The 26,270-nt window shown below is 43.3% G+C and overlaps 1 protein-coding gene across 5 annotated transcripts in view; it reads right to left on the bottom strand.

Moving 5' to 3' along the window:
* The window catches only part of STYXL1 (serine/threonine/tyrosine interacting like 1), a 55,507-nt gene that overhangs the window by 8,322 nt on the left and 20,915 nt on the right, over window positions 1-26,270 (bottom strand). For all 5 annotated transcript variants that reach the window (XM_033110346.1, XM_033110347.1, XM_033110348.1 and 2 more), the window contains exons 4-7: window positions 22,131-22,278; window positions 17,305-17,450; window positions 10,802-10,947; window positions 1,390-1,487 (exon numbers count right to left, since the gene is read on the bottom strand). In XM_033110346.1, coding sequence (XP_032966237.1) covers window positions 1,390-1,487; window positions 10,802-10,947; window positions 17,305-17,450; window positions 22,131-22,278 — 538 coding nt within the window. The remainder of the gene's footprint in view (window positions 1-1,389; window positions 1,488-10,801; window positions 10,948-17,304; window positions 17,451-22,130; window positions 22,279-26,270) is intronic.

The raw sequence follows: 26,270 nt of genomic DNA, 5'->3' as shown, positions 1-26,270 counted from the left end.
CAAAGGCCTTTTCTTGGCTCTCCAGGCTTCCAGACCAGGAACATCTTCTACCAGTTGGCCTCCCCAGGTGGGGATGAGAGGCTCACCTCTCAAGGGCACTTGGGAACTGACAAAGGCAGTGAAACCTGGGTATGAATCCTGGCTCAGCCAGTCAATGCTTGTGCGGTTTGGGTACGTTACTCTAAGCCACAGTTTCCTTGTCTGGAAAATGGGATAACAGTATACTACCTACCTCATAGGTTTTGTAGTGTGCTTAGCCCAGTGCCTAGCACAGATATGTGAGCTGTAATAATACCTAAAAATACCCCTGAGGCTGTGAGTCTCGCCTAGTGAGGGGTGCGAAGGAACGCTAAGCGGGCACCCTAAGCTGGTCTGGTAATCCCCAAGAACTGAAGATAAATATTCCAAATGCAAAATCACATACTGTCAATGCTGGAGAAGGACCAGAGATGATTAAGGCCGAGTACTTCATCATATGGATAAGGAAACTGAGGCACTGAGCCATTAAGGACGCCCAGAGCCACCCAGTGAGGTGGGGCTGGAGAAGGGGCCTCTTTGTGCCATGGGCTCTGTCATCTCATGGTGGGACACGTGGCAAGTCTCAGTCTCAGCTCCTAGTCAAGCGATAGCTGCAACATCCTGGGCAAGTAAGAGATGTTTGGGCCAAAATGCCATTCTCTGGCCCCTTGTGCAGCAACTCAGGCTGGGGGCTGTGTGAGTGCCAAGCGGGCAGGCCTGGGGCAAGGCCTCCTCGGACCTGACTCAACCTTGCTGACTCCAGAGACTTTGCTCTCCTTGGGCAACGCTGAGCCCTGGGAATGACTGAAAAATCCAGCTGCAATGAGGTTAAGCAATGGGTGGGAACTGCCGTGTTTGGTGGGAGGACAGAGGGGCACTGGGTACACACACTGAAAATCAGGGACGTCAGAGGCTCTGGAGTCTTCCTTCCACCTACCGCTGCTGACCAGACAAAAGAGTAGGGACAGAATGAAATTCACCTCCAGGTTACCAGAGCACAGCCCAGAGCAGGCCTCCATGAGCATATGCACAAGCTGGGCCAACAGCCTCCTTTCACGACAGGCCAACAGGTGCAGTGAGGCCAGGCCCAGGGCCTAGTGGTCCGGCCAGGACTAGGACTCAGTGCTCAGTTCACAGTCTGGAGCTGTGGCCCCACTGCCCCCAAGGCAAAAGCGTAGCTGCCCATGTTACTGAGGGCCCCTGGGAGATGGGCGTGTCCTGGGGGTTGTCCACACCAGGCCGGGCACGCGCTGCCCCTTCTCTCCTAGCATTGTGAGTCGCCATCAGGGATAGGTGTGCAGACGGGGTGTCACAGTCCCTCTGCCCCCTGGGCACAGGACAATTGCTGCCTGGTTAGAGAATGCTCCTTACCAATGAAGTGACAGATGTGGCGCAGAAAGGGGACGATGTTGGCTTCCAGGGAGTCTTCTATCTGGATGTGCAGGAGCTTGTCTGTGTCATCCAAGAAACTAACAGAAGAGAAGCACAGGCAATCGGGCAGACTCACACAGAGACCCCTGCCGTGTCTCTCGTCCACAACAACGGGACCACAGGGAAGGGATGCTGAGTCAGCATTAGGTGACGTGGACAAGGAACCAACCTCTCAGAAAAAAAGCCCCTCCCTCACAGGGGTAGGATATTAATCTATGTATTTATCTGTCTGCTTGGCACATAGTAAGTGCTTAATAAATGTCACATTATTATTGTTAATGAAACATGGTACTTTCCCAGAATAAGGTGTAGATAATAAAATGAGGAGGGGAAGAAATATGTCATGACTTTGGAGAACGAGCCTGCTATGTTAAATGGAGAAAGCAAGGTAAGCAGGATGGAGAGTGGTGAGGTTGCTGTTTCACGAGTTCTGACAATTAAGTTCATGAACTTGCCATGGAGCACTGACATTGGCAGCACTGTACAAACAACTTGGTAAGGTTTCATAACCTCAGTATACCAGTGTCTCACAGCTGTGTTCGTGTCAACGTGTGACGATGTCTTGCTGAGTGGCATTCATTATTGTTGTGTGTTTTTGTGTGCTGTCGCGAGAATGTCTGAGCTTGAATTAGAGCAACGAACAAACATTAAATTTCTTGTTAAACTTGGCAAGAGTGGAGGTGAAATCAGGGACATGTTAGTCCAAGTTTATGGGGATAATGCCATGAAGAAAATGGCAGTGTACAAATGGATTCAACATTTTTCTGAAGGGAGAGAACGCATCACTGATGAAGAGAGGTCAGGACGGCCAGTAACGAGAGAGGAAGGAGATGAGGTGTGTGGGATATTTAATAACAGCATGCCTGCAAGGAGCCGGGCCCAGTGCCTGGCATGGAGTAAGCACTTGATAAAAGTTATCTGTGAAGAATATGACCTACTGATGACATTCAGCAGTATGCAGATCACTGTGGCCTGCAGAAAGTTCAATAGATTCAGACACAAAAATAGGCTGGTTTAGTTTCTGCATGAGTACTTCTTGTGACAAATAAAAGCGCAAGTCACCATCCATCCACCCATCTGTCTTTCCGCCTCCATCCCTTCCTCTTTCCTTCCCCGCCCTCCATCCATGCCCATCAATCCATTCTTTCCTCAGACACTCGCTCAGTGCCTATTGCGTGCCAACCTAGGGAGGGAAGACCCTAGTGGACACAAGAGGAACCAAGTAGGGCCCCTCCCAGCTTCCAGGAGTTCCCAGTCGGATGGTGGAAGCAGACACATGAAACAAATGGCGCCAACTCAATTGGCTGGATGCTGGGATAAAAACCTGCACGTGATACTAGACAGGAGGGGCATGGAGAAGCCGAGGGAACTGGGGAGAGCTTCACAATGAAGGAGGCGTCTGGATGGAGAAGGTTTAATGATAGAAGGTTAATATATAAAATTCAATTGGATTTCTAGATAGCAGCAAACACCCAGAAATTGAAAATTTTAAATATCCCTTAGAAACACATCAAATACTTAGAAAGAAATCTGACACAAAATGTGCAAGATATGTACACTGAAAACTATAAAACATTGCTGAGAGAGGTTAAAGAGCAAAGTAAATGGAGAGATAGACCATGCTCATGGATCAAGAGATTTACATTGTCAAGACGTCAATTCAATCCCAATCAAAATTCCAGTGAGCTTCTTTGCAGAAACTGACGGGCTTATTCTAAAATGTATTTGGAAATGCAAAGGAAACAACTTTGAAAAAGAAAAACAAGATTAGAGGACTAACACTACCTGATTTCAAGATGGTTATAAAGCTACAGTAATCAAGAGTATGGAAATGGTATAAAGAAAAACATAGATCAATAAAAAAGAGTAAAGAATCCGGATATAACCCCACATACATGTGGTCTCAAAGCAATTGAACAAGAAAAGGATCATCTCTTCAAATGATTTTGCATATCTCCATATGCAAAACAATTCCATATTGTTCCATATCTCACACCATACACAAAACAATTCTATATCTCACACCATACACAAAAATTATTTCAAAATGGATCAAAACACATGAAGGTTAAAACTATAAAACTTTTAAAAGAAAATCCTTGTCAAAATTCAAGTGTTGGGCCAGCCCTGTGGCTTAGGTGGTTGGAGCGCTGTGCTCCTAATGCTGAGGTCGCCGGTTCGATTCCCACATGGGCCAGTGAGCTGCGCCCTCTACAGTTAAGATTGTGAACAACAGCTCTCCCTGGAGCTGGGCTGCTGTGAGTTGCCTGTGAGCAGGCGGCAGCCGGCGAGAGCTGCTGTGAGCGACCGACCGACCGACTGACCACTGGCTGGCGACCGACTGCCCAGCCAGGGGGGAGCACAAGGGTCATAACACCAGCATGGGCCAGGGAGCTGGGTCCTATACAACTAGACTGAGAAACAACGGCTTGAACCAGAGGGGGGTGGGGTGGGAGGCAGAAGAAGGGGGGTGAAATTCAAGTGTCTATATATGCAAGGGTCTGTGTTTGCACTCTGTTCTGTTCCACTGGCTTATTTCTCTAGGCTGTACCAATATCACAACACTTGCTTATACATGTCTAACCACTATGCTATATACCTAAAACTAATATAAAATAATATTGAATGTCAACTGTAATGGAAAAATAATAAAATAAAATATGGAAAAAAAACTAATCCTTACTTGCTGTGGTTTTTAAGTCTCAGTATCTAATCAAGCAAGTTTTCCCACTTTTTCTTTAATATTCACCCCTTTGTATTTCCATATAAATTTTATAATTACTGTATCAACTTTTACACACCTATTGGAATTTTATTGGCATTACACTGAATCTATAGCTCAACTGAGCAAGAATCAACATCTTTACAAAATTGATTCTTCTAACCCATTACCACAGTATGTCCTCTGTTTATTCAGGTAATCTTTAACAATTCACAGTAACGCTGTATATTTTATTTGTAAAGATCTTACATGTCCTTCATGAGTTATAATCCTAGGCATTTAATATTTTTGTGCTATTGTAAATCACATGCTTTTAAAATTTCAGTTTCTGTTTTTTATTTGTATGCAGAAAAACAATTCATATTTGTATACTGATCTTATACCCAGCAATCTCATTTAAGTCTAATAATTCATTTGCAGGTTGTTATGACTTTTCTGTGCATACAATTATGTTGTCTGGGAATAATAAAAGGTTTTTTCCCTTTTGATTCCTATTTTATTTCTTTTTCTTGCCATATTTCACCAACTAGGACCTCCAGTACAATGCTACATAGGAGTGGTGATCCTTTATCTTGTTCCCAGACTCAGAGGGAAAACTTTCACCACTTCACCATTAAGTGTGATATTTGCAGCAGAGATTTTTGTAGGTTTTGTTTTGTTTTTTTTTTAAGATCAAAGAAGTTCTCTTCTATTCCCAGTTTGCTAAGAGGATTTTTGTTGTTAATCATGAATGTATAGTGAATATTATCAAATGCTTTCACTGCATCTATTGAGATAATCCTGAGTTTTCCTCTACGTTATTGATATGGTAAATTACATGGGCTGATTTTTCAGATTCTAAAACAACCTTATATCCTTGGAATAAACCAAATTTAGTCATCATGTGTTATCTTTTTCATATATCGCTGTATTCAATGTGCTCATATTTTGTTTAAGATTTTTACATCTATGTTCGTGAAGAAAATTAGTGTATAAGTTACCTGTATTATAATGTCCTTGTCAGGTTATGAAATCAGAGTTACACTGGTCTTGTAAAAGAAGTTGAAAATTGCTCCTCTTCTTTATTTTTTTAAAAAAAATTAATATTGGCTTTATTTCCTCCTTAGATATTAGGTAAAATTCATCACTGAAGCTATCTAGATCTGGAGCTTTCTCTATGAGAAATTTGCTTATTAGTTATTGAATCAAGTTTTCTATTTTGTCTGATGTCAGTTTTGATAGATTGTATTTTTAAAATATGTTCATTTCATCTAAATGTTCATATTTATTACAATAAAGTTTTCATAATACCCTCTTAAGACCTTTTTAATATTTGTAGGGTATGTACAATCCCCTTTTATAAATGATTATTTGTGCCTTCTCTTTTTTTTATCCAATATATTTTTTAAAAGCATTTTGACTTTTTTGACCCTTTCTATTTTGTTTCCAGTTCAGTAATCTGCATTTATTATTCCTTCCTTCTTTTCTTTTTCCCCCTTTTCCTGCCTCCCCAGCAACCTCGGCATTAGGAGCACGGTGCTCCAACCCCCTGAGCCACCAGGCCAACCCCGCCTTCCTTCTTCTTCATTTGGGTCTAGTTTTTGCTGTTCCTTTGGCAATTTCTTGAGATGAATGCTAACTAGTTGGTTTTTAGCCTTTCTTTTCTTATATAAATGCATTAAAGGCTATAAATTCCCCTCTAAACACAGCTAGGCTACATTCCACAAGTTCTGATATATTTTCATTATCAGGTAATGGAAAATATTTCAAAATTTCCATTTGAGTTCTTCTTTGATCCATGGGCTATTTAGAAATTTATTTCTATATTTCTAGGAATTTTCTAGTTATATTATTTTAAATATTATAATTTTTTTTAAATTAATGCTTTCTACATTAATTTCACAGTGGTTAAAAGCCAAATGTATATGACTTTAATCTCCTGAAATTCATTGAGTCTTGCTATATGGACCATCATATTGTCAATTTTTACAAATGTAAATACAAGCTTTTTAAAAAATACAGATTCATCAGCTGCAGGGTACCATTTCTTAAAAAATTTATTCTGAAGATAATTTTTCTCTTCTAGTCTATTAATATGGTGAATTACATTGATTTTCTAATGTTAAACCAACCTTGTCTTCCTGGAATAAATACATTTATTCATGTAATATTACCCTTTATATATATATTTTTGGATCCAATTTGCTAAAATTTTGTTAAGAATTTTTGTTCATGATGATACTGGTCTGTAGTTTTCCTTTCTTGTAAAGTCTTTGTCAGGTTTACGTATCAGAGTAATGATGGTCTCATAATGAATTGGCATGGATTCCCTCCTCCTTTATTTTCTGAAAGAATAATAGGTACTATTTCTTCCTTAAATGTTGGGCAGAATTCACCAGAGAAGTCATATGGGCCTAGAGTTTTCTTTGTGAGAAATTATTTAACTATGAATTCAGTTTGTTAATATGAGGCTATTCTATTATCTATTTCTTAAGTGAGCTTTGGTAGCTTGAGTCTTTCAAGGAATTTGTTCATTTAATCTAAATTTCAAAATTATTGGCATACAAAGTTGCTCAAAATATTTCCTAATTATTTTTATTTTTTTATTAAAATTTTATTGATCTCATTGTAGAGTTACATGAAATTATAAGAAATAATACAGAGAGAACTTTTGTACACTTTCCCCCATTTACCCAATGGTGACATTTGCAAAATTATAGTATAAAGGCACAACCAGGATATTGACACTGATACAATCTATCAGTATTATTTAGATTTCCCCAGTTTTCCGTGTGTGTGCATGTGTGTGTGTTTGTGTGTGTGTGTGAAGTAAATTCTATACAAATTTGTCACCTGTGTAGTTTCATATATTCACCTCCAGTCAAGATACTGAACAGTTCTAAAACCAAGGATCTTATGTTGCCCTTTTGTAACCATATCTCCCTCCCTTGACCCCCTTCCCTAACTCTTAATATCACCAATCTGTCCTCTATTTCTAAAATTTTGTCACATTAAAAATGCTATATAAATGAAATCATTATAGTATATAACCTTTTGGAATTGGCCTTCTTTTCCTGCTCAGTAATAATTTCTTGGAGATTTATTCAAGATGTTGCATGTACCAATAGTTCATTCCTTTTATTGTTGAGTAGCATTCCATGGTACATATATACCACAGTTTGTCTAAACATTTACCATTTGAACAGCTGCTACAAACATTTGTGTACAGGTTTTTGTGTGAATATAAGTTTTGGTAATTTTTGTCTTCTACCTCTTCTGATCAGTTTGCTAGAAGTTTGTCAATTTTATTGATCTTTTCAGAAAACAATTTTTGGTTTCACTGATTTTCTCAATTGTTTTGTTTCCTATTTCATTTCTTTCTATACTTATCTTTATCATTTCCTTCTTTCTTTTTACTTTTTCTAATTTTTTAAGGTGGAAGTATAGGTATTTGATTTGATTTGACACTCTTCCTCTTTTCTAACGTAGACATTTAAGCTATAAATTTCCCTCTATGCACTGCTTTAGCTGCATCCATAAATTTGATATATGGTGTTTTTATTTTTATTCTGTTCTAAAAACTGTCTAATTTCCCTTTTGATTTCTTTTTGACCCATAGGCTACTTAGAAGTATATTATTTAGTTTCCAAACATTTGAGATTTTCCCCAGATATCTTGCATTGGTTTTTAATTTAATTCCATTATAGTCAGAGAACATAATTTTATAACTTAAATCCTTTTAGGTGCACTGATACTTGTTTTAAGGCCCAGAATAGTCTATCTTGACAAAACTCTTCCATGTTCTCTCAAAAAGAATATTTATTGTAGAACACATTCAAGGACTAGAAAAACATTACTGTTACCTGGTAGAGTGTCTTATAAATGTCAATTAGGTAAAATTGGATGATAATGTTCTTTCAGTCTTTGAAATCATAACCAACTTTCTTTCTATTGAGAGAGATGTAGAAATCTCTGATTGTAATTATGGGTTTCTTTATTTCTCCATCAGTTTTTACTTTATGTATTTTAAGCTTCTTTATTAGCTGCATACACATTTAAGACTATTATGTCCTCTAAAATTTAGAATCTAGATTAATAGACCACTTTCCTATAATGAAATGACCCTTTTTATTGTTGGTAGCATTCTTGGCTATGAAGTCCAATTTATCTAATAATAATATAGCCACTCAGAAGTTCTTTTTTAAAAAAATTAGTCTTAGCCTGGAATCTCTTATTCCATCCATTTGGTTTTAACCTATCTTTGTCTTTAAATTTAAAGTACATTTCTTGTAGACAGCCTACAAACTCTGCCTTTAATTGGAATATTTAGACCATTTGCACTTTGATATGATTGAGTTTGAATCTATCATCTTGCTATTTGTTTTCTACTGGTCCCATCTCTTCTTTGTTCCCTTTTTCCTCTTTTTCTGCCTTCTTTTGGATTGAATTTTTATATGATTCCATTTATATCTCTTGTTGTCTTATTAGTTACATTGCTTTATTTTTGTTTTGTTCTATTTTTTGGTGGTTGCTTTAGAGTTTATAGAACACATCTTTAACTTATTATGGTCTCGCTTCAAGTGACATTACACCACTTCATGTAAACAGAGTAAGAACCATACAAGTAAGTGTATACTTCTGTTTTCCCTCTTCCTGCCTTAGTAAATTGTGGGCATACATATTACTTCTACATATGTTATAATCTTAAAATACATTGTTATTTTTTCTTTATAAATAATACATACATTATTTTTTCTTTAAATAATCAATTATATTTTGAAGAGATTTAAAAACAAGGAGACAGTTTTTTACATAATTATCATTTCTGGTGATTTTGATCCTTTTTGTATAGATTCAGATTTCCATCTGGTATTGTTTTACTTTTGCCTGAAAGACTTCATTTAATACTTTTTTGTAGTACACATCTTATAATCGTGAATTTTTTCAACGTCTGTATGCCTGGAAAAGTATTTCCCTTCACTTTTAAAAGATATTTTCACTGGTTATATTTCTAGATTGACAGTAGGTTTTTCCTTCAGTACTTCACAGTTTTCTCATTTTCATTGTTTCTAATATGATGTTTGCTACCAACCTTATCTTTGTTCCTTAGTATGTAATATATCTTTTTTTCTCTAGCTACTTTTAAGATTTTCTCTTTTTCATTGATATTAAGTACTTTGCTGTGGTTTTCTTCATGTTTTTTATGCTTTAGTTCTATTGAGATTCTTGGATCTCTACAGAATTTATAGGTTTTGTTAATCAAATTTGGAAATATTTTGGCCATTATTTCTTTAAGTATGTTTTCTGTCTCCCCACTTTCCTCTCCTTTGCAAATTCCAATTACATATATTTTAGGCCACATGAAATTGCCTCAATCTCATTGAAGTTCTGTGTTCTGTTTTTTTTGTTTGTTTGTTTTTTAAGTCTTCAAGTGTTTCATTTTGGATATTTTCTATTGTAACATCTTCAAATTCTTTTCTTCTCTGGTGTCTAATCTGCTATTAATTCCATCCAGTATATTTTTCACCTCAGACACTATATTTTTAATCCCTAACCTATGGCTAGTTTTTCCTCACTACTGAGACAATACTCTCCTGAGTACTCTATTTGATGCCCTGTATATTGTGAGTTCTGTCTACTCTGACTTGAAACATAAAGTACACATCATCTCTGGGGATTGTGCTGTCTATTTATTTCTCTTGGTTTTTCTTCCAGCCTTGAGCAGTTTCCTCACATGCATGTGGTGGTAAGTACTCAGCTGTAGACACCGGGGGACTCTCTGCAGGTGTCCAGAGCTTTCTTTGTATTCAGCTTTCTATTTTCCATGCAGGTCTCTCCTGCAAATTCTAGCCAACATGACCTCTGGATTCCTAACTCTGTAAACTCAGAAAGAACAGCAGGATCTGCTTTGACCCCCTTCCTGGACTGTGACCTGTAAGCAATCTCCAAGAAATAAGCTGAATTGATGGTGGAGCTCCCCCTTTTCAGGCATCACTGTCCTACACAGTCGTTGGCCCTTGGCTGAAAACCCTTGTTGTAGATGTTTTGGCTGGCTATTTCTTTTAGTTGTTTAAGGTGGGATTATAAATCTAGTTGTGAGGATGAAGTCTCCGGAAGGGGATTAGTGCCCTTATTAAGAAGGCCCCAGAGAGCTCCCCGCCCCTTCCACCGTGTGAAGACGTAGTGAAAACCCAGCTATCTGTGAACCAGAAAGTGAGTACCAAATCCGGCCCTGTGATCTTGGATTTCCCCACCTCCACACCATGAGAAGAAATTTCCGATCTTTATAAGCCACCAGTCTATTGTATCCGTTACAGCAGCCTGAAAAGACAGGGGTCATTACTCCAAGGGCCTGAGATAGGCAAAGCAGGGTAGAATAGGATACACTGTACCGTAATGTTCAATACCAGGAAAGTATTACTTTTGGTGAGATTTAAAGGGCAAATATGGGGTCTTTGTTGGGGCAGAGAATGTCATGGCCAAGCCAAGAAACAGACTATAGCCCAGGAACGGGTAAAGGTAAATACAGACCCTGCTCCAGTGTGTGCTGACTTCTCAGAGCCTTTTCAACTCTATAAATGCATGGCACTAGGAATCTTGTAAACACAAATGATACTTAATCTTAAAAACATCAATAGTATTTCTACTTACAACGGCCCGGTCTCCATGGAGACGTTGACATGTGCTTTGATTTTCAAATCTTTCTGGATTTTAGGGTTGCAGGCTTGCACGAAATTGCCCAGGTAGATCCTACCTGGCACTATTTCAACAGGGTATGGCTGAAATTCATCCAGTTCCTGAGGTGGGGAAAGAGAAAGGCTGCTATAAATATTCCCCAGGGAAGAAGTTGTTCTCATTTGGGTTTTTTGTTGCTGTTTTGCTTTTGTTTGTTGTTGTTTTTTTTGTCTCTTGAAATGTGGCTCAGCAAACAGGCTTGGAAAGATAATCCAAGACAGTGAATAAGACTGAGATCTAGGCATTCAAAGATATTGGCAAGTAACAACGTGCGTGAGGAATTAGAAGGACTGAGCCGTAGCATCACGGTACAGCTGACTCTGAACACCGATGCCCCACTTAACCTCCACGGCACCTGTTTGCATTCGGCCAGGTGCACAAAAATTGAAGTCTAATACCCGATGGCCAACAACTTCATAAACCCAGGGTATGTCCAGCTGTGGGCAGGACAGCCCTTTTATTACACTTGGAGGCCACCAGAATTTAAAATACATTTAAAAATAAAACCAAGAGTCTCTCACAAGAGACTATTTGCCATGAGGAAGTGAATTCTGATAAAGTTCTGATGACTTCTGATAGAGAGGTAGGGAAAGCAGGGTACTACTTAAATGGAAGCTTACTGAATTCCAGGTCCAAAGTTATAATAAGAAAAATTTTGGTTTCTTTGAAAAACAAAGAGAAGCATTATTTCTATATTTCCCAAAGTGTGTTCAAAGAAACACTGGTCCCTCACAACACACTGTGAAAAAAGGGTTCAGAGAACCAAGTACATATGGGAAGCAGTACCTGTGATATGCCCCTCTTAGAAACTCACAGTGGACATTAGCAATGAAAGGCTCAAAGAAATCTGGCAGTAAAGAAATCCACTAACTACAGCCACTATGGAAAATAGCATGGAGGTTCCTAAAAAATTAAAAATGGAACTACTGGGGAGGCCGAATGGCTCAGTTGGTTAGAGCGCAAGCTCTGAACAACAGGGTTGCCGGTTCAATTACCACATGGGTCAAAGAATAGTGTAATAAACCACTGGACCTATCACCCCTCCCAAAAACTATTTCCTGCGCCCTCCCCAACTAGATTGAAGACAATGAGCTGCCGCTGAGCTTCCCGAGGGGTGGCTGGATGGCTCAGTTGGTTAGAGCGCGAGCTCTCAACAACAAGGTACCTGGTTCAATTCCCACATGGGATGGTGGGCTGTGCCCCCTGCAACTAAGATTGAAAATGGTGACTGGACTTGGAGCTGAGCTGCGCCCTCCACAACTAGATTGAAGGACAACGACTTGGAGCTGATGGGCCCTGGAGAAACACACTGTTCCCCAACATTCCCCAATAAAAATTTTTTTAAAAAGGAAAGAAATTAAACTGTGTTTTTTTAAAAAAGATGGAACATATAATCTAGTAATCCTACTTCTGAGTATTTATCCAAAGGAAACAAAATCACTATCATGAAGAGATATCTGTACTCCCATGCTCCCTGGAGCATTAGCCACTATAGCCAAGAGATAGGAACGACCTAAGTGTTCATCAATGGAAGAGTGGATAAAGAAAATGTGGTGCACGCATGCGCATGCATACACACACGCGCACACGCACGCACACACACACACACACACACACACACACACACACTCACCCCGACAATTAAGTTCATGAACTTTCCACCGTGTAAGTACAGTAGAGAGTTTGCAAACTTAATTGTCTGACTTTTCATATTTGTGTATCTATAGTGGAATATTACTCGACTGCAAAAAAGAAAGAAATCTATGTTGGTGACAACATAGATGGGCCTTGAGGGCATTATGCTAAGTAAAATAAGCCAGACAGAGAAAGACAAATATTGCATGATCTCACTTATCTATGGACACTAAAAAGCCAAACTCATAGAAACAGATTGCAGTGGTAGTTGCCAGGGGCTGGGAGGCAAGGGGGAGTGGGAGATGTTGGTCGAAGGGCACAAACGTCCAGATATAAGGTGAATAAGTTCTGGGGATCTGATATACAGCCTGACGACTACAGTTAGCAATTCTATATTATATACTTGAAAATGGATAAGAGTAGATCTTAAATATTCTCACCACACACACAAAAATGTAATTTTGTGAGGTGATGAGTGTAATCGTTTCACAATATATACATATATCAAATCATCATGTTGTACAACTTAAATGTACACAATATTATATGTCCATTACTCATCAATAAAGCTGGTGGAGGGAATTATAAAATCTGATTGTTCCAAGGAAAGATTATTAGAGCACCAATCAGGTTGTTAGAAAAAATTATCATCAAGTAATAAGACTAATTGTATAAATAAGTGTTAAAACAGCCAGAAAATCATGCCAGTCGCAGATTGTTTTCAAAGACTTCAAAGATTGTTTTTCCCAGCTTCCGGGGAACTGAGAGCCAGTGAAAACCTTCCTAATGGTTCCTTGGGCTAACCTCATGTAGCTCAGATGTTTGTCAAAAAACTGTGGCTACATCATTATTGTTGGCATGAATTAAAAATCTACTTGTGATATTCAGTAAAATAAAATCTAGGCAAAACCTCAAAAAAAAAAAGAAAAAAAGAAATCCACTAACATTGTATAAACTGATGTTTCTAATACGATCTATCTGTTTAGGTGATATTTTTTTCCATCAGTATTCCATGGGAAATGCTGACCTGTGTAATTTCAAAGGTCAAACCCAGTTCTAAAAACTCCTCTGGCTCCAAGTCCGACTCAGAAATAACATCCTAAGTACCTCACGCCACTTCGCTGTCCCCCGCGTCCTTCACAGCACTGTGATCGCAGCACATCTTCCCTCCCAGGGGACACACGTCCAATGCACTTCCCCCCCAAGCTGGCGGCCTCAAAAGCCTCCATCAATGCCTCAAAAAGCCTCCAAGATAGATGCTCAAAAGCGTCTATCAAAGAACAGACACCAGGCTGAGCCAATCCTCAAGTATGCGAAAGAGACTCTTGATCCTTTTCCCTGCAGGCAGACCTCCTACTTGCAGATGTCACCCAAAGCCTCATAGCTCAGGATGGCCTCAGCAGGATGCTCAGCTTGCTGGAGCCAAATGAAATCCTCCGAGTCCCATCCTCACTAAACACCCATCACAAATCTCTCAACTCTCTTCCTGCTGCCTTCAAACCAGCCTCCTTTCCTGTGATTGTATGGGCTGCAGGGGGAAAGGATGTGCATGGATGAAAGCATGCTTTGCTGGAAAGAGCAAGTTCATGTTCATTCGAGATGACACAACGGCGACAGGCACATCAACAAATGTAAAAGAAACAGGTACCTGAAATGAACGTGTCTAAACTGAGCCCATGTGGGGAGCCATGATTTCTTGATGCTTTGGAACTTTGAGAACTGGCTCAGTTTATGATTAACTTGTTTCTGCTCCTGAGGCATTGTCCTGCCTGCACCTGGAGGGTGCTTGCACACTGCTGAGGCATGTGGTGGGAACGGCCAGTTTCTCGGACACAGATCACTGATGGCTATCAGGATAATGGATAGACTCTGTCATGGGATAATTGCTTTTGGGGAGTTCTTTAGTGATTTTGTAAGTTTCTGGGTAGAAGTTAAAAATTTACTTTCTGTGAGATAATACACACTCGTGATTGTTAAACTGCACGTACTCAAAGGGTATATAAACGGTGGTAGTAAATAAAGACGGTGCTTCAGGATCACTGAAGACCGGCCGCATCATCATTTGTGTGAGTGTCTCTTTTTCATTCCCACTCCCCTTGTCAGGTACTGATCGATTTGTGACGGCTGGCTCGTCACAAGCCCATTGCCTTCCTCTCACACTGCCTCCTCCTCCTGTGTCCGCCACCTCAGGGGGCCACATCACAGGCCACCTGTCACCCACACCTAGACCAGGGCATTGTTCTAGATTCCTCCCTTTCCTGTACCCACCCATACTAATCCACGCCACTGCCTAAGCATTTCTTAAATCTGTTGTCTCCTCTCCAGCCCTAACTCCTACTATTTCTCCCCAAATCCTCCCTGTCCCTATTAATCTGCTCTCTGTACTGCAACCAGAGTTGATCTTTCTAAGGGAAAGCTGACCATCCCACCCCTCAACTTCAAACCATTCCGTGGCTCACCATCCTCTCTCTCCAGTGTGGCTTTCACTCTTCTTCTAGCCACAGAACTGTTTTGCTCGAGGTGAAATCTTATTTTAGGGATGCCACATATAAAACAGGAAATGATAAGTCACTCTGTCTAAGGCAGAGGAGCAGTCTCTGAGCCCAGAATCTGTGCCACCATCTCCACTCATAGAAGGAGCTCCTTGGGGAACAGTAAGAACACCCCTGCTTTACAGGAAGGGAGTGGGGCTTTAACTCTCACTCCTCAATTAGTAACAAGGCAGGAAAAGGCAAAGAGTAGGCACCTACATTCTAGAGAGGGCCACACACATCTAGGGTACAACTCACCCACCCAAGGCCTGCTAGCTACTACCAGCCACCACCCTACCCATCTTCCCAATCTACATAAGACTGGGGGTGAGGCAAGTCACACGTGCATACACATGTCGAATGGACCAAATTGTACATTTTAAATATGTATAGTTATTCCTATGTCAATTCTACCTGAATGAAGCTTTGAAAGGTAGGAGCAATGAGTTATCAGCAATGTGATGTTTGAAGAGAAATACTCCCTCAAATACTGCAAATCCAGTAAGGGGTGCTCTTCTAGGAGGGAGGAGGAGTGCCTGCAGGATGGGGAGACCATCCACTCCTTGAGCTGAAAAATCATAGTGTGGTTACCTCAGTGGAAAGTAGAGGAGGTAGTCCTTTGGTGAGCTTGACACAAGTACCCTGGATTTGGGAACAGGTAAGACCTCAGACATGAGTCCTCACCTTTCCACACAGGCTGACGTGAGCTGCCAAGTCAGCAAGGCAAGGAGGGGCTGCAGGGAGGTCTGCTTGGGCCTCTTTGCCCGTCATCACACTCTCTTGGGGCTCGTTCCAGGATTCAGGTGAAGGAGTATGGATGCAGGGATGGGGGTGGATCACGGGCCCCCAAGGGAAGGGAAGAGAATTGGGCTCAAGCAAGCAGGACTTCCCCACCACTGACAGCAGCCAAGCACACAAGCCAGGCCCCACTCTGGGCCCTCAGCACCACAGGGGGCCCGGCCCTGAAGGGGGAAGAGAGGGGTGTCCTGGGAGCTAACCCACACCCTCCCCACTCCCAGCCCCAGCAAACCCCAGGCTGCCCAGCCCCAGGGACGGAAAGAGATGAGATTTAGTTTGAGACCAGAATGTTAATCTAGCCTAGCCTGGACTGGACTGATTGTTCTTACTCCCTTTCAAAAAAATATTTCAAAAATACACAAAAGTAGAGAGAATAGTGTAATAAACCACTGGACCTATCACCCCTCTGCAAACATTATCAAACAAAGGCCAATTTTGTTTCGTCTATACTGACTGCCCAACCCATGCTGGATTATTTTGAAGGAAATTCCAGATACATATTATTTTACCCGTAAATATTTCATTATGTAGTTCTAAAAGATATGGACTCATATTTTTAAAAACATAGCCACAATAATTCATCACAACCTAAAGAAATATAATAATAATTCCTTACTATCATCAAATATCCAGTTAATACGCACCTCCCCCCACCCCATTGTTTTATAATATGACTAGGTTAAAGGTTTCATCACTAAAAGTGGCCAGAAACTATGAAATCTGCCCAAGGCTTGGGTAAGGCAAGGATGAAGGCACAGCTAAAGGCAATTGTTGGAAAAAATGAAGCCCCTGCATGTTTACATCCCATTGCAGTCAGATTCTTCAATAAACCTGCCACCCACAGTGCCCCCCAGGGACCAGTCCCTGCCTGCCAGTCACTGCCACCCAAAGCTTGCTTTCTACGCTCTACGCCTCTTCCTCACAAGCTCCTCCTCCTTCAGGTTTGGCTCCCAGAGGAGGTCCCTCTCCTGGGCTCCATACACCTGCTGCGCCCGTGGCCACACCTCTGTCTCCCCACTAGACAAGAACTTCTCAGAGGCAGGGACCGCTTTCTCACCCTTTCTGTATCCTCTGGACCCAAACAGCTAAGAATGGCCAGGGAGCCTTGAATCATGACACCCCTCCCGGGCTTTTGACTGTGTACAGCCCACCATCCAGAACTCCCCTGGGACCCTGCCTTCTGAAAGGACCCCATCTCTTAAACACCATGCCGGCTTCTGCCCACACCTGACAATTCTACATTCATCATCTTGGCAGGGACCTGCTGGATACCCTGAGTTCATTTCCCAAGCCCCGTCTTCAAAATTTCTTCCAACTTTTCCATGATGTCCATCTCCTTCTCTTCGTCTTCCCACTCTGCCTCCCCCACCACACCCCACCCCCACCTGCCTCAGGGTCCTCAGAGGAAGGTCGTGCTTGCATCCAAGCCCACCTGTGCTCAGCACGCTCTCTTACCTGAGGCATCCAGATGATTTTCTGCGTCCGAAAAAAGTGGTACATGGCTGAGAAGCACTCATAGCCCCCTTTCAGGATACGGACAGGGTGGCGGGTGAGGTGGGTTATGGCTCTGCCACACTTGATGGCAGCTCCGGCCACCAGTTCTAAGAATGGAGACCAAAGAAATGAGTGTTCCCGTTTGTCTAAAGCTTCAGTAGATGGCTGCTTTATTCTGAAAAGCAATTATCTAGGAAGCTGGAGCAAATATAAATAAAGATGAGTGTTACAATTAAAATGTAAAAAGCAACTTACCACCAAGAAAGTTAATCTCTGTTTTTCTGTGAATACATACCAGAGGTGCCAAAAAAAATGTGTACAAGTGGACACCTTGGTCAACGTTGCTCAAGCAGTAGTTTGCCGTAATCAGAAGTGTCTGGACACTGACGGTAACCACTTTGAGCACCTCTTGTAATTGCAGAAGTCAAACGTGACTTGTATTCATCTTTTGTTATCGGTACATATTGAGTATTACAATGTCGATACACTTTTCCTTTCTTAAAATGTGTATACATTTTTTTGGCACCCTCTGTATATAATGTATATATGTATTCTGTGTGTGTGTGTTGTGTGCCACATGTTGTATACCATACAATTCACCTATTTAGAGTGTACCATTCAATGGTTTTTAGTATAGTCACAGATATCTGAAGTGAACACGTCTAAACCGAGCCCACTGCCCTCCCCTCACACTACCCCCGCTCCTGTGTAGTATAGTCAGAGTTGTGTAACCATCACCACAATCAATTTTAGAACATTTTCATCACCCCAAAAAGAAACCGTGTACCAGTTAGAGGGTTTCACTCTCATTTCCCCCATAAACGCCCAACTCTCGGCAATCACTAGTCTCATTTCTCTCTATGAAGTTACCTATTCTGAACCTTTCATGTAAATGGAATCATACATTATGTGGCATCTGTGTCTAACTTCTTTCACTTAGCATGTTTTCAAAGTTCATCTATGTTGCAGCATGTGTCAGTACCCTGTTCCTTTTTATGGCTAAATAACATTCTATTGTGTGGATATACCCCACCTTTTGTTTATCCATTCATCCGTTGACAGACATTTGTGTTGTTTCCATTTTTGGCTATTATAAATAATGCTGCTGTGAACACTCATGTGCAAGATTTTGTGTGTGCGTTTTCATTTCTCTTGGGTACAAACCTAGGAGTGAAATTGCTGGACCATGTAAAAACATGCTGGACCATGTTTTAACTTTTGAGGAAAACGCCAAACTGTTTTCCACAGTGACTGCACCATTTTACATTCCGATCAGTGGCGTATGAGCGTTCCAGTATCTCTACATCCTCGTCAACACTTGCTATTATCTGTCTTTTTTATTATGGCCATCCTAGTGGGTGTGAAGTGATAGCTCATGCTTTTGACAGCAGTTTCTTCTAAAACGCCTTCATTGATCTGCAGAATTACTATTATATTAGACTGTGTGTAAATTAGATATATGACAGGAAGTCTGCATAACAAAGGCAATGCCAAGATATCCTGAGAGCACGATCTGACTTCTAAAGAGAAATACTGTGCAGCAGACTCTGAAGAGCAGGCTCAAAGGAGCCGGGAAGGGCCTGAACTCTGACACCTACATTGAACCTTTGTCAAAGGAGAGAAGGCCAATTCCAGCAGGAGCTGCTAAGGACGTAAGTGGCCTTAAACCCGTCTGGAGAAACAGTAGTTGGAGCAAGAGCCCATAGATAACAGCCAGGCCAGGAGAGAACCTGTAGCTGGAGAGACAGAGCCGAAAACCACCCTTGAGGGCCTGGCTTGGAAGCCAGAGAGCTGAGTCTCCCAGGGTCTCACAGCCCCATTTCCCTCTTAAGCAAGAGACTGAGAATGACTGGGCGGGTCACAGGCCCAAGGGAGTGAGAGGGGAGCTACAGCCTTTAAACCAGATGGCTGCTCCCCCTTCAATGTTACAGACCAATGGATGCTTATTCATGAGCAGGGGCGATGGGGTCAGAGCGGGGAGAACGCCAGTTACCAGGGGACAATTAGAGACTCAACCATGAGACTATCCCAGGGCCCAAGTTATCCAGCCAAGATGCAATGGGGTTAATATTTTTAAAACATTCAATTCGTTCATTTCTATTCCTGTTAATCCTGAGTTCTCAGTTAACATGAGGTTTCTCACACTTTGAACTGGGGAGGGGGGTGACCACCTCTCAGCCCGAGATTTAAGCTAAATTATTTGAGGTCCTTAGCCAAACAATTATTTTGAAAGTCAGGCTTCCTTGAGGAAGGAGAAAAGGAATTCCAACAGTCTCAAAGCTCCCCTTCACAGTTGGTGTGAATGTCCTGGCCCAGGGAACGCTACCTACACATTATCCCAAGTGTGGTGGTCTCTAATCCATGTGTTGCAAGGAAGGATGATTTCCCATCAGGGAAATACAAGAAGGGGGCTGCCCTCTGCATGCTAAAAGGAGCTTGGAGAGAGGGTCCCAGAGGTCAAGACAAGGCAAGATAGTTCCTGGATTCCTAAGAAGACACATAGCTGAGGGGGTAGAAGCATACTGGCTGGGGGTGTGGGAGGGGACTACAAACAGCTTGTGCCCCATTTCCCACTAGGATCCTGAGACCCCCACAGCAGAGGTGGGGAGTGGTTAACCTAATGCTGGAAACAAGGGAAGCAAGAGCAGGCCCGGGGACCAGGAGCAGGTGTGGAAGACCAGGGCAGCCTACGTAGGAGGGCACAGGGCTGAGTGCCCCAGGAGCCATCGCCACACACTGCCAGGGTGGGGGGGGCCTCTCCTGACTTACACTAGACACGGACATTTTGGCCACAGGCACAGCAAGGACAAAGGTGTATGGCCAAAGGCCACACAGGCTGACTGCACCTCACAGAGGCCAGAAGGAAAGAACTACACAGAGACTGACACCTGCTTCTAGGATGTGATGAAGGCTCGCCCCATGCCCAGATCTCCTTGGGGGTCCTGGAGGTGGGAGCTTACCAGTGGAAAGGAGAAGGGGTGGTGAGAGAACCCTTGAAATGGTCTTTTACAAGAGACTCTGCATTTCCCTGAAAGATGCCACTTCAAAACGGGAAAGTCACCTTGAGTGGGCAAGGTGTGTGCGTGTGTGTGCTTTTGATTTTTGTTGTGTTGTGATTGTGCTTTCCTACCCAGTGAGAACGGGGCTCCATAGCACAGTTTGGTCATTTATAGAACGTAGAGGGCGTTCCTAGAGTTTCAGGGTCCAGCCCACAATCCTAGGATTGCAGACCAGAGCCCAGAAGAATGAGCTTGGGGAAGAGGGATGATTTCCTGGCTGAGAACCTCCTGGGAAGACTGGTTTGATTCAAGGTGGACGCCTAGTGCCACCCAGTGGCCATTGCTGTGAATGTTCCAGCCATGGAATCACCACACATGTCCGTGAGGGAACCACACACAACAGAGCCCCCGTGCCAACGGCCAGGGGTGGGAAGCCCAAAGCAGGAGCTGCATGGAGAACGCTGTGCAGCCTCAGTGAAGCGCATTAGAACCAACCACACTTTCATGCTCCAGCTTGGGGCTGGAGTGACTTTGCCTTGTTCTTCAACATCACTACCCAGGCCTTAAAAGATTGGACAGAGCCAAACTGCCTGGGTTTGAATCCTGGCCCTACCACTTACTAAGCACTTACTAGGCATGGTGATTTTTTAAAAGTCTAAAAATTCTTTCAAATGCCTCCCTTTAAAAGGTTGAGTCCAATTCCCCTCCCCTTGAGGTAGATTATACTCAGTGACTTCCTTTTAAATGAATAGAATGTGGCAGAAGTAACTGTAGAAGCCCCGAGACTAGGTCATAAAAGGTATGTGGCTTTCCATTTCTCTCACTGTCTCTTAGATCACTGGCTCTGGGGAAAACCAGCTGCCATGTTGTGAAGCCATGTAAGGAGTCCTAGGAAGAGGTCCATGTGGCAAGGACCTGAGACCTCCTGCCACGGCCAGAGTGAAACAGACCTCCTGGCTATCGCCATGTGAGTGAGTCATCTCTAATACAGATCGTCCTCGCCCAGTCAGACTTTCAGATGACAGCAGCCCTGGCTGACATCTTGACTACAATCTCAGGACAGACAGCATCAGACCCTTCCAGCTGAGCTGCTCCGGAATTCTGGACCCACAGAAACTATGAGATAAGTAATGTTTGTTATTTAAGCTACTGAGTTTGGGAGTAATGTGCTGTGTGGCAAGAGGTAACTAAGTCACTAGGAGTGGGACCTTGGGCAAGTTACTTTGCCTTTCTGGGCCCCAATTTTCCTGTCTCTAAATTGGGGATGTTATGTATTAGGAAACAATTCTCCATGGTCTCTCGCATTTCTACATGTCCTTTGAACAAAGGCACTAGCTTTTCAAAGATATTTGTAAAACCAAGCAAGGATGGGCAGGCTTTCTGACCATTATAAAAACTTCCGGTCCCCTCAGCTCCGAGTTCTTTCCTATCATACAATGTACTGTGTGGAGCGTTGGACCTGGCCCCGTTCATGTCACTGGGGTTGGGCACCAGCGCAGGAAAATGACGACATTCTGGCTACTGTTACTGCTCTGAGCAATGAAGTTCTTTGTCTCTGACCCAGGAGCTGCACGTCTTCGGCCAGCATCTATGAAACTGTGGCAGGCTCACTTGTCATCTTGCAAGAAAGGAAAACTCTCAGACCCTTCCCAGTTCCTCAGAGGGATGTTGTGCAGATTGCACGAGTCGACCCTGGTAGAGCACTTGGCATGGTTCCTGGCATGTGGCAAAAGTGTTCAATAACTGTTCATTATTAATCTTATTCTTGCAGCTGGTGCAAAAACCCACCTTCTCTGCTATTGTCAGACTCGTCGTCATCGTCATCGTCATCATCTTTCAGGATTACCTCCAGATGGCTGGTGCTGTTATCGTACACCACACAGTACTTCACACACTCCAGATCCACAGACTCTGGGATAAGATATGTATCTCCCTTCTAAAGAAACCACAAGAGAGGCCTGTTGGAGGGTGGGTTCAGCTGAGCAAATATCCCCTATTCAGCAGCACTGGTTGGAGCCGGAGGTAGGACTGTGCCCGCTTTCCTGACTTCACACGGGCACAGAAGCACTGAGAGCTGATAGAAAGTCTGCTCAATTACAAGGGTTTTCCACACCCACATCCTGGGCTGTGAAAAGCTGACCACAGCTGACTGGACCAGGGATAAGTGCCTGGCCAAAGAACAGTTGGTCTACTGACCTGCCAACTGAACTAACACATCGTCTCTCTCTCTGGGGAGTGGGGTGAGGCGGGAAGTGGTTGCCCACAGGGGCCAAAGCCAAAATCCCCCATCAGAAGACAATAAGCATAAGTCGTAAGCAAGCAGACACAGTGAGGCCGACTGTAAATTCAAATGTCAGCTCTGTGAGGGCAGGAACATTTGCCCTTTTATAAGGTGCATCCTGAGCTTCTACAACACCGTCTAGCACATGGTAGGCTAAATATGGCTAAATGAAGGAATGGCAAACAGGTCCATGAGGTCCTGCCGACTAGTGAGGAAGTAGCTAAGGCGCCCTGATGGCGGACCCCAGGGCAGGAACAAGGGGTGCCTTCTGCCAAGGAGGGAATGAGCTCTCGCAGAACCAGACCTGCCCGGGACCCCACAAGGTATTCTAGAGCTCGGGGAGGCCTGGCTGGGCAGCAGCTGAGAGTTTAGTCCTTCTTTGTTCTCAATGCTTCCTGAAAGCCCCCACCACTCAGGGGAATCTGAGCCTGACTCTGTCCCTTATGACCTGTCTTGCTGACGTCGAGGCACTGACAGAAAAACTACGGGGGGGATAGGACAAGTGCACATCTACCAGAGGCCGTGAGGTCAGGCCCCTGAAGGTATAGACCAGGGAGGTTCTCTGGGACTCAAAGGGGAGAAATCTTATTTGTCTAGTGAATTAGGAGACCGGTGGCGCTCGAGGGTCAGCAGGATTTAGACAGGTGATGATGAGGAAAGTGGGGTTGTGGGTGTGAAGAAGAACATGAGCAAAGGGAAAAGGTAGGAGCAGCCCACAGAGGCTGGAACAGGCGGGAGAGCAGGGAGAGACGTGGCTGTACATTCGTACATTCATTCAATAAACGTTCATTCAGGACCTACTTTGCACTGCGCTAGGGACTGGAATATAGAGATTTTATAAAGGGGAGGGAATGCCTGCGTTGGTGTGGACGACTCAGAAAGGCACACAAGTTAGGAGACATCTGAGATAAGACTGCAAGGGCAAGTGCAAATTTGTCAGGTGGACAAACGCTGAGAGAGTGTTCCAGGCAGAATGAACAGCTTCCAGTCATTCATTTGAGTCAAAAAACAGGTCCCGAGCATGTCCTGGATGCCAGGGACTGGACAGAACGTCAGGGAGACAATGAGGAGCAGAGCACACACTCCGCTGTGCTCACAGGGAACCACACGTACCGGGTTTCCTAGATCTGAAGAGACCACTGGTTGTAGGATACCCACCAATTTACCAACAGTTACAATCAGGAGTGTACATTAAAGGAGGGATTTATGGGCATATGACAATATCACAGGCAAGGCGCGGAGCAACTGGTCCCCAGGAAAACCTGAACCAGGGCTCCCAAGTCCAGCCCTGTCTCTCCGGCACTGCTCTACCCCTGCACCCTCACTTCACCTTCTCAGACAACTTCCTCCTGAGGCCCAGTGGCCACGAGCGCTGTTCAGACTCCCATCCTCCAAATTCCAGCACCAGAAGAGAAAGAGCTGCCTTCTCTAATTCCAGTTCTGATTTGCTCGGTTTCCATTCTAGGCCCATTGCTAATTACTATGTGTTAGGCACGGCTGGAGGAATGAGTGCGGGAGACCAAAATTGGTCTACTAATTAGGTTTTATTTGGCGTGTTTGAACTGTGGGAGGTCAGGTTAGAAAAGACCGTAACCTGCCCGAGCAAAAAGGGGTGTGGAGTTTTATAGGAGGGGGTAAACGAAGCTGTTCCCCCTTCAGTGATTCAGGGGGTTTCGTTGTATTATCTCCCACAACAAAGTGTTTTGGGGCATGAGAGCCCTCTGCTTCCACATCCTGGGCCCCAGGCCGCTGCCTGGACCTCCAGTCCCACCCAGGCCCACTGATCAAATACCACCCAGACCCCTAGGAGCCAAAGTACAAAGCAAGACAAAATGACTTTTAGGATAAGATGGTTTCTGCATTCCAGGCGGCTTCTCCAGGCCTAAGGCACATACAAGCCAGCAGGTACAAGGTACAAAGCAAGACAAGATAAGCTTTCTGCTCCTAGTCCAAATATGGCCTAACACTGTGGCCAGGATCTGGATACTATTTTAGGGCTCACCACTAGACTCCCACAGTTTGAACAGGGAAAGGAGGAGTTCCCCTAAAAAGAGAGTGGGGGTGGGGGGCTGCCAGGCAGAAAACAACAGATGTCTACCACATGCGCTTTTGGAGAAAAAGACACTGCCACATTAAAAGAACAAATCAGTTGTCGGATATATTCCAATTTCAGAAATGTTAAAATATGGAGGAAAGTATGTGCATCTTAGAAACAAGGAAACACAGCAGGGTAAGGCTATTGAGGTGTAAGAGGAGAGTGGAAGCTTGCCAGAGGTAAGGCTGGAGAGGGAGGTGGAATCACACCTGCAAGACCTTGAAGACGGAGTTGAGGGGCTCTGTGTCCTGCTGGGGGTTCCCTGCAATCTTCTGGCAAAGGCGTTGGGGAGGGGAGGGGAGAGGTGTCAGTCAAGCTGAGGGGTTCTGAGGGGCTGAGGCAGAGAGAATGTCTCTTTTCCAAAGTTGAGGGTGCTGCCAGAATCAAAGGAACATGTAGATTTGAGAGACGAGTTGGAAACTTAGGGCCACGTCTCATCAAGGGGCTCTGAATAGTCTGTAAAAAGCAGAGAAAGGTCTGAAATGGGGATTCAGACCTAGAGGAGGAGGCAGGACTGAAAATCCAGAGGGAAAAACCCCAGATAATGATGGATGGGGTTGGGGAAAGCTTATACTGGAAATACACTTGAGCCAGAGCCCATATTCCCTGCCCAGTTCTGGGTGGGAAAGGGCCACAGGACAGTGGCAGTGGGAGTTTTGTAAGACAAAATTTTAGAAGTAAAATCGACAAGATAGCTAACTGCATGTGGATAGTTAAAGCTGGAAGCTTAGGTGAAATCTCTGAGCAAGAAAGTGAGAACGGAAAAGGGGACACAGGTTACACCTGACTAGGTCAGGAGACTGAAAATAACCACATAAGATGGCGTGAACATACACACACACAAAATTCATAACTAAGGTGGGCCACGGCGGGAAGTCACAGCTTTAGCCTGAAGCTTCCTTCATAAAGTCAACCTTCACCTTAAGTGGGCCTGTCTGTTGTCTTATTGCACCTAAGATGACATCCTTGGAATGTCAGTAATCCCTTTTTCAGGACCAGAGCAGGAAAGTACAGAGTCCCTCATTATCATTCTTGTCCCTTGGTTAACATCTCTATGAGAACTATTAATTGTGCTGTACCCACCTGTGTGAAAGAAGTCCCTGTCTCTCCAATGTACTTTTATCCAACCCCAGTGATTTCCCCGTTTTGCTTTCTCCCACCCCTTAATCTAGCACCAGTGGATTTCATGTAACCCTCCTCCTTTGCTTCTATGTATAAAATAAGCTGCAAACCACCATTTTGTAGAGCGTTTTCTCAGTCCGTTGAGATTTTGCTTCCTGGCAATTGTCATCAGTTTGGCTCAAATAAACTCTTATAAGCTTTCTCTTAGGCTGGCTGTTTTTCGTCGACAGAAGTATACTGACAGGTATGAAGGAGACCAAGGATAGAGCAGTGGTTTTCTTTAGAAGAAGGACAAAGTGAAGCTAAACCAGAGACAGAGAAGAAACCAGAGAAGCAAGAGATAACCCGGAAGTCAAGGGCGAACAATTGTGGTCAGGACTACAGAGCTCAGAGATGGGTCCTGAGTAAAGGCTGCCAGGCTTGGCAATGA

This window comes from Rhinolophus ferrumequinum, chromosome 7 (genome assembly GCF_004115265.2).
Source record: "Rhinolophus ferrumequinum isolate MPI-CBG mRhiFer1 chromosome 7, mRhiFer1_v1.p, whole genome shotgun sequence".
Classification (NCBI taxonomy): domain Eukaryota; kingdom Metazoa; phylum Chordata; class Mammalia; order Chiroptera; family Rhinolophidae; genus Rhinolophus; species Rhinolophus ferrumequinum.
The sequence above is the reverse complement of the archived record's forward strand: the minus strand, read 5'-3'. Positions and strand labels throughout refer to the sequence as shown.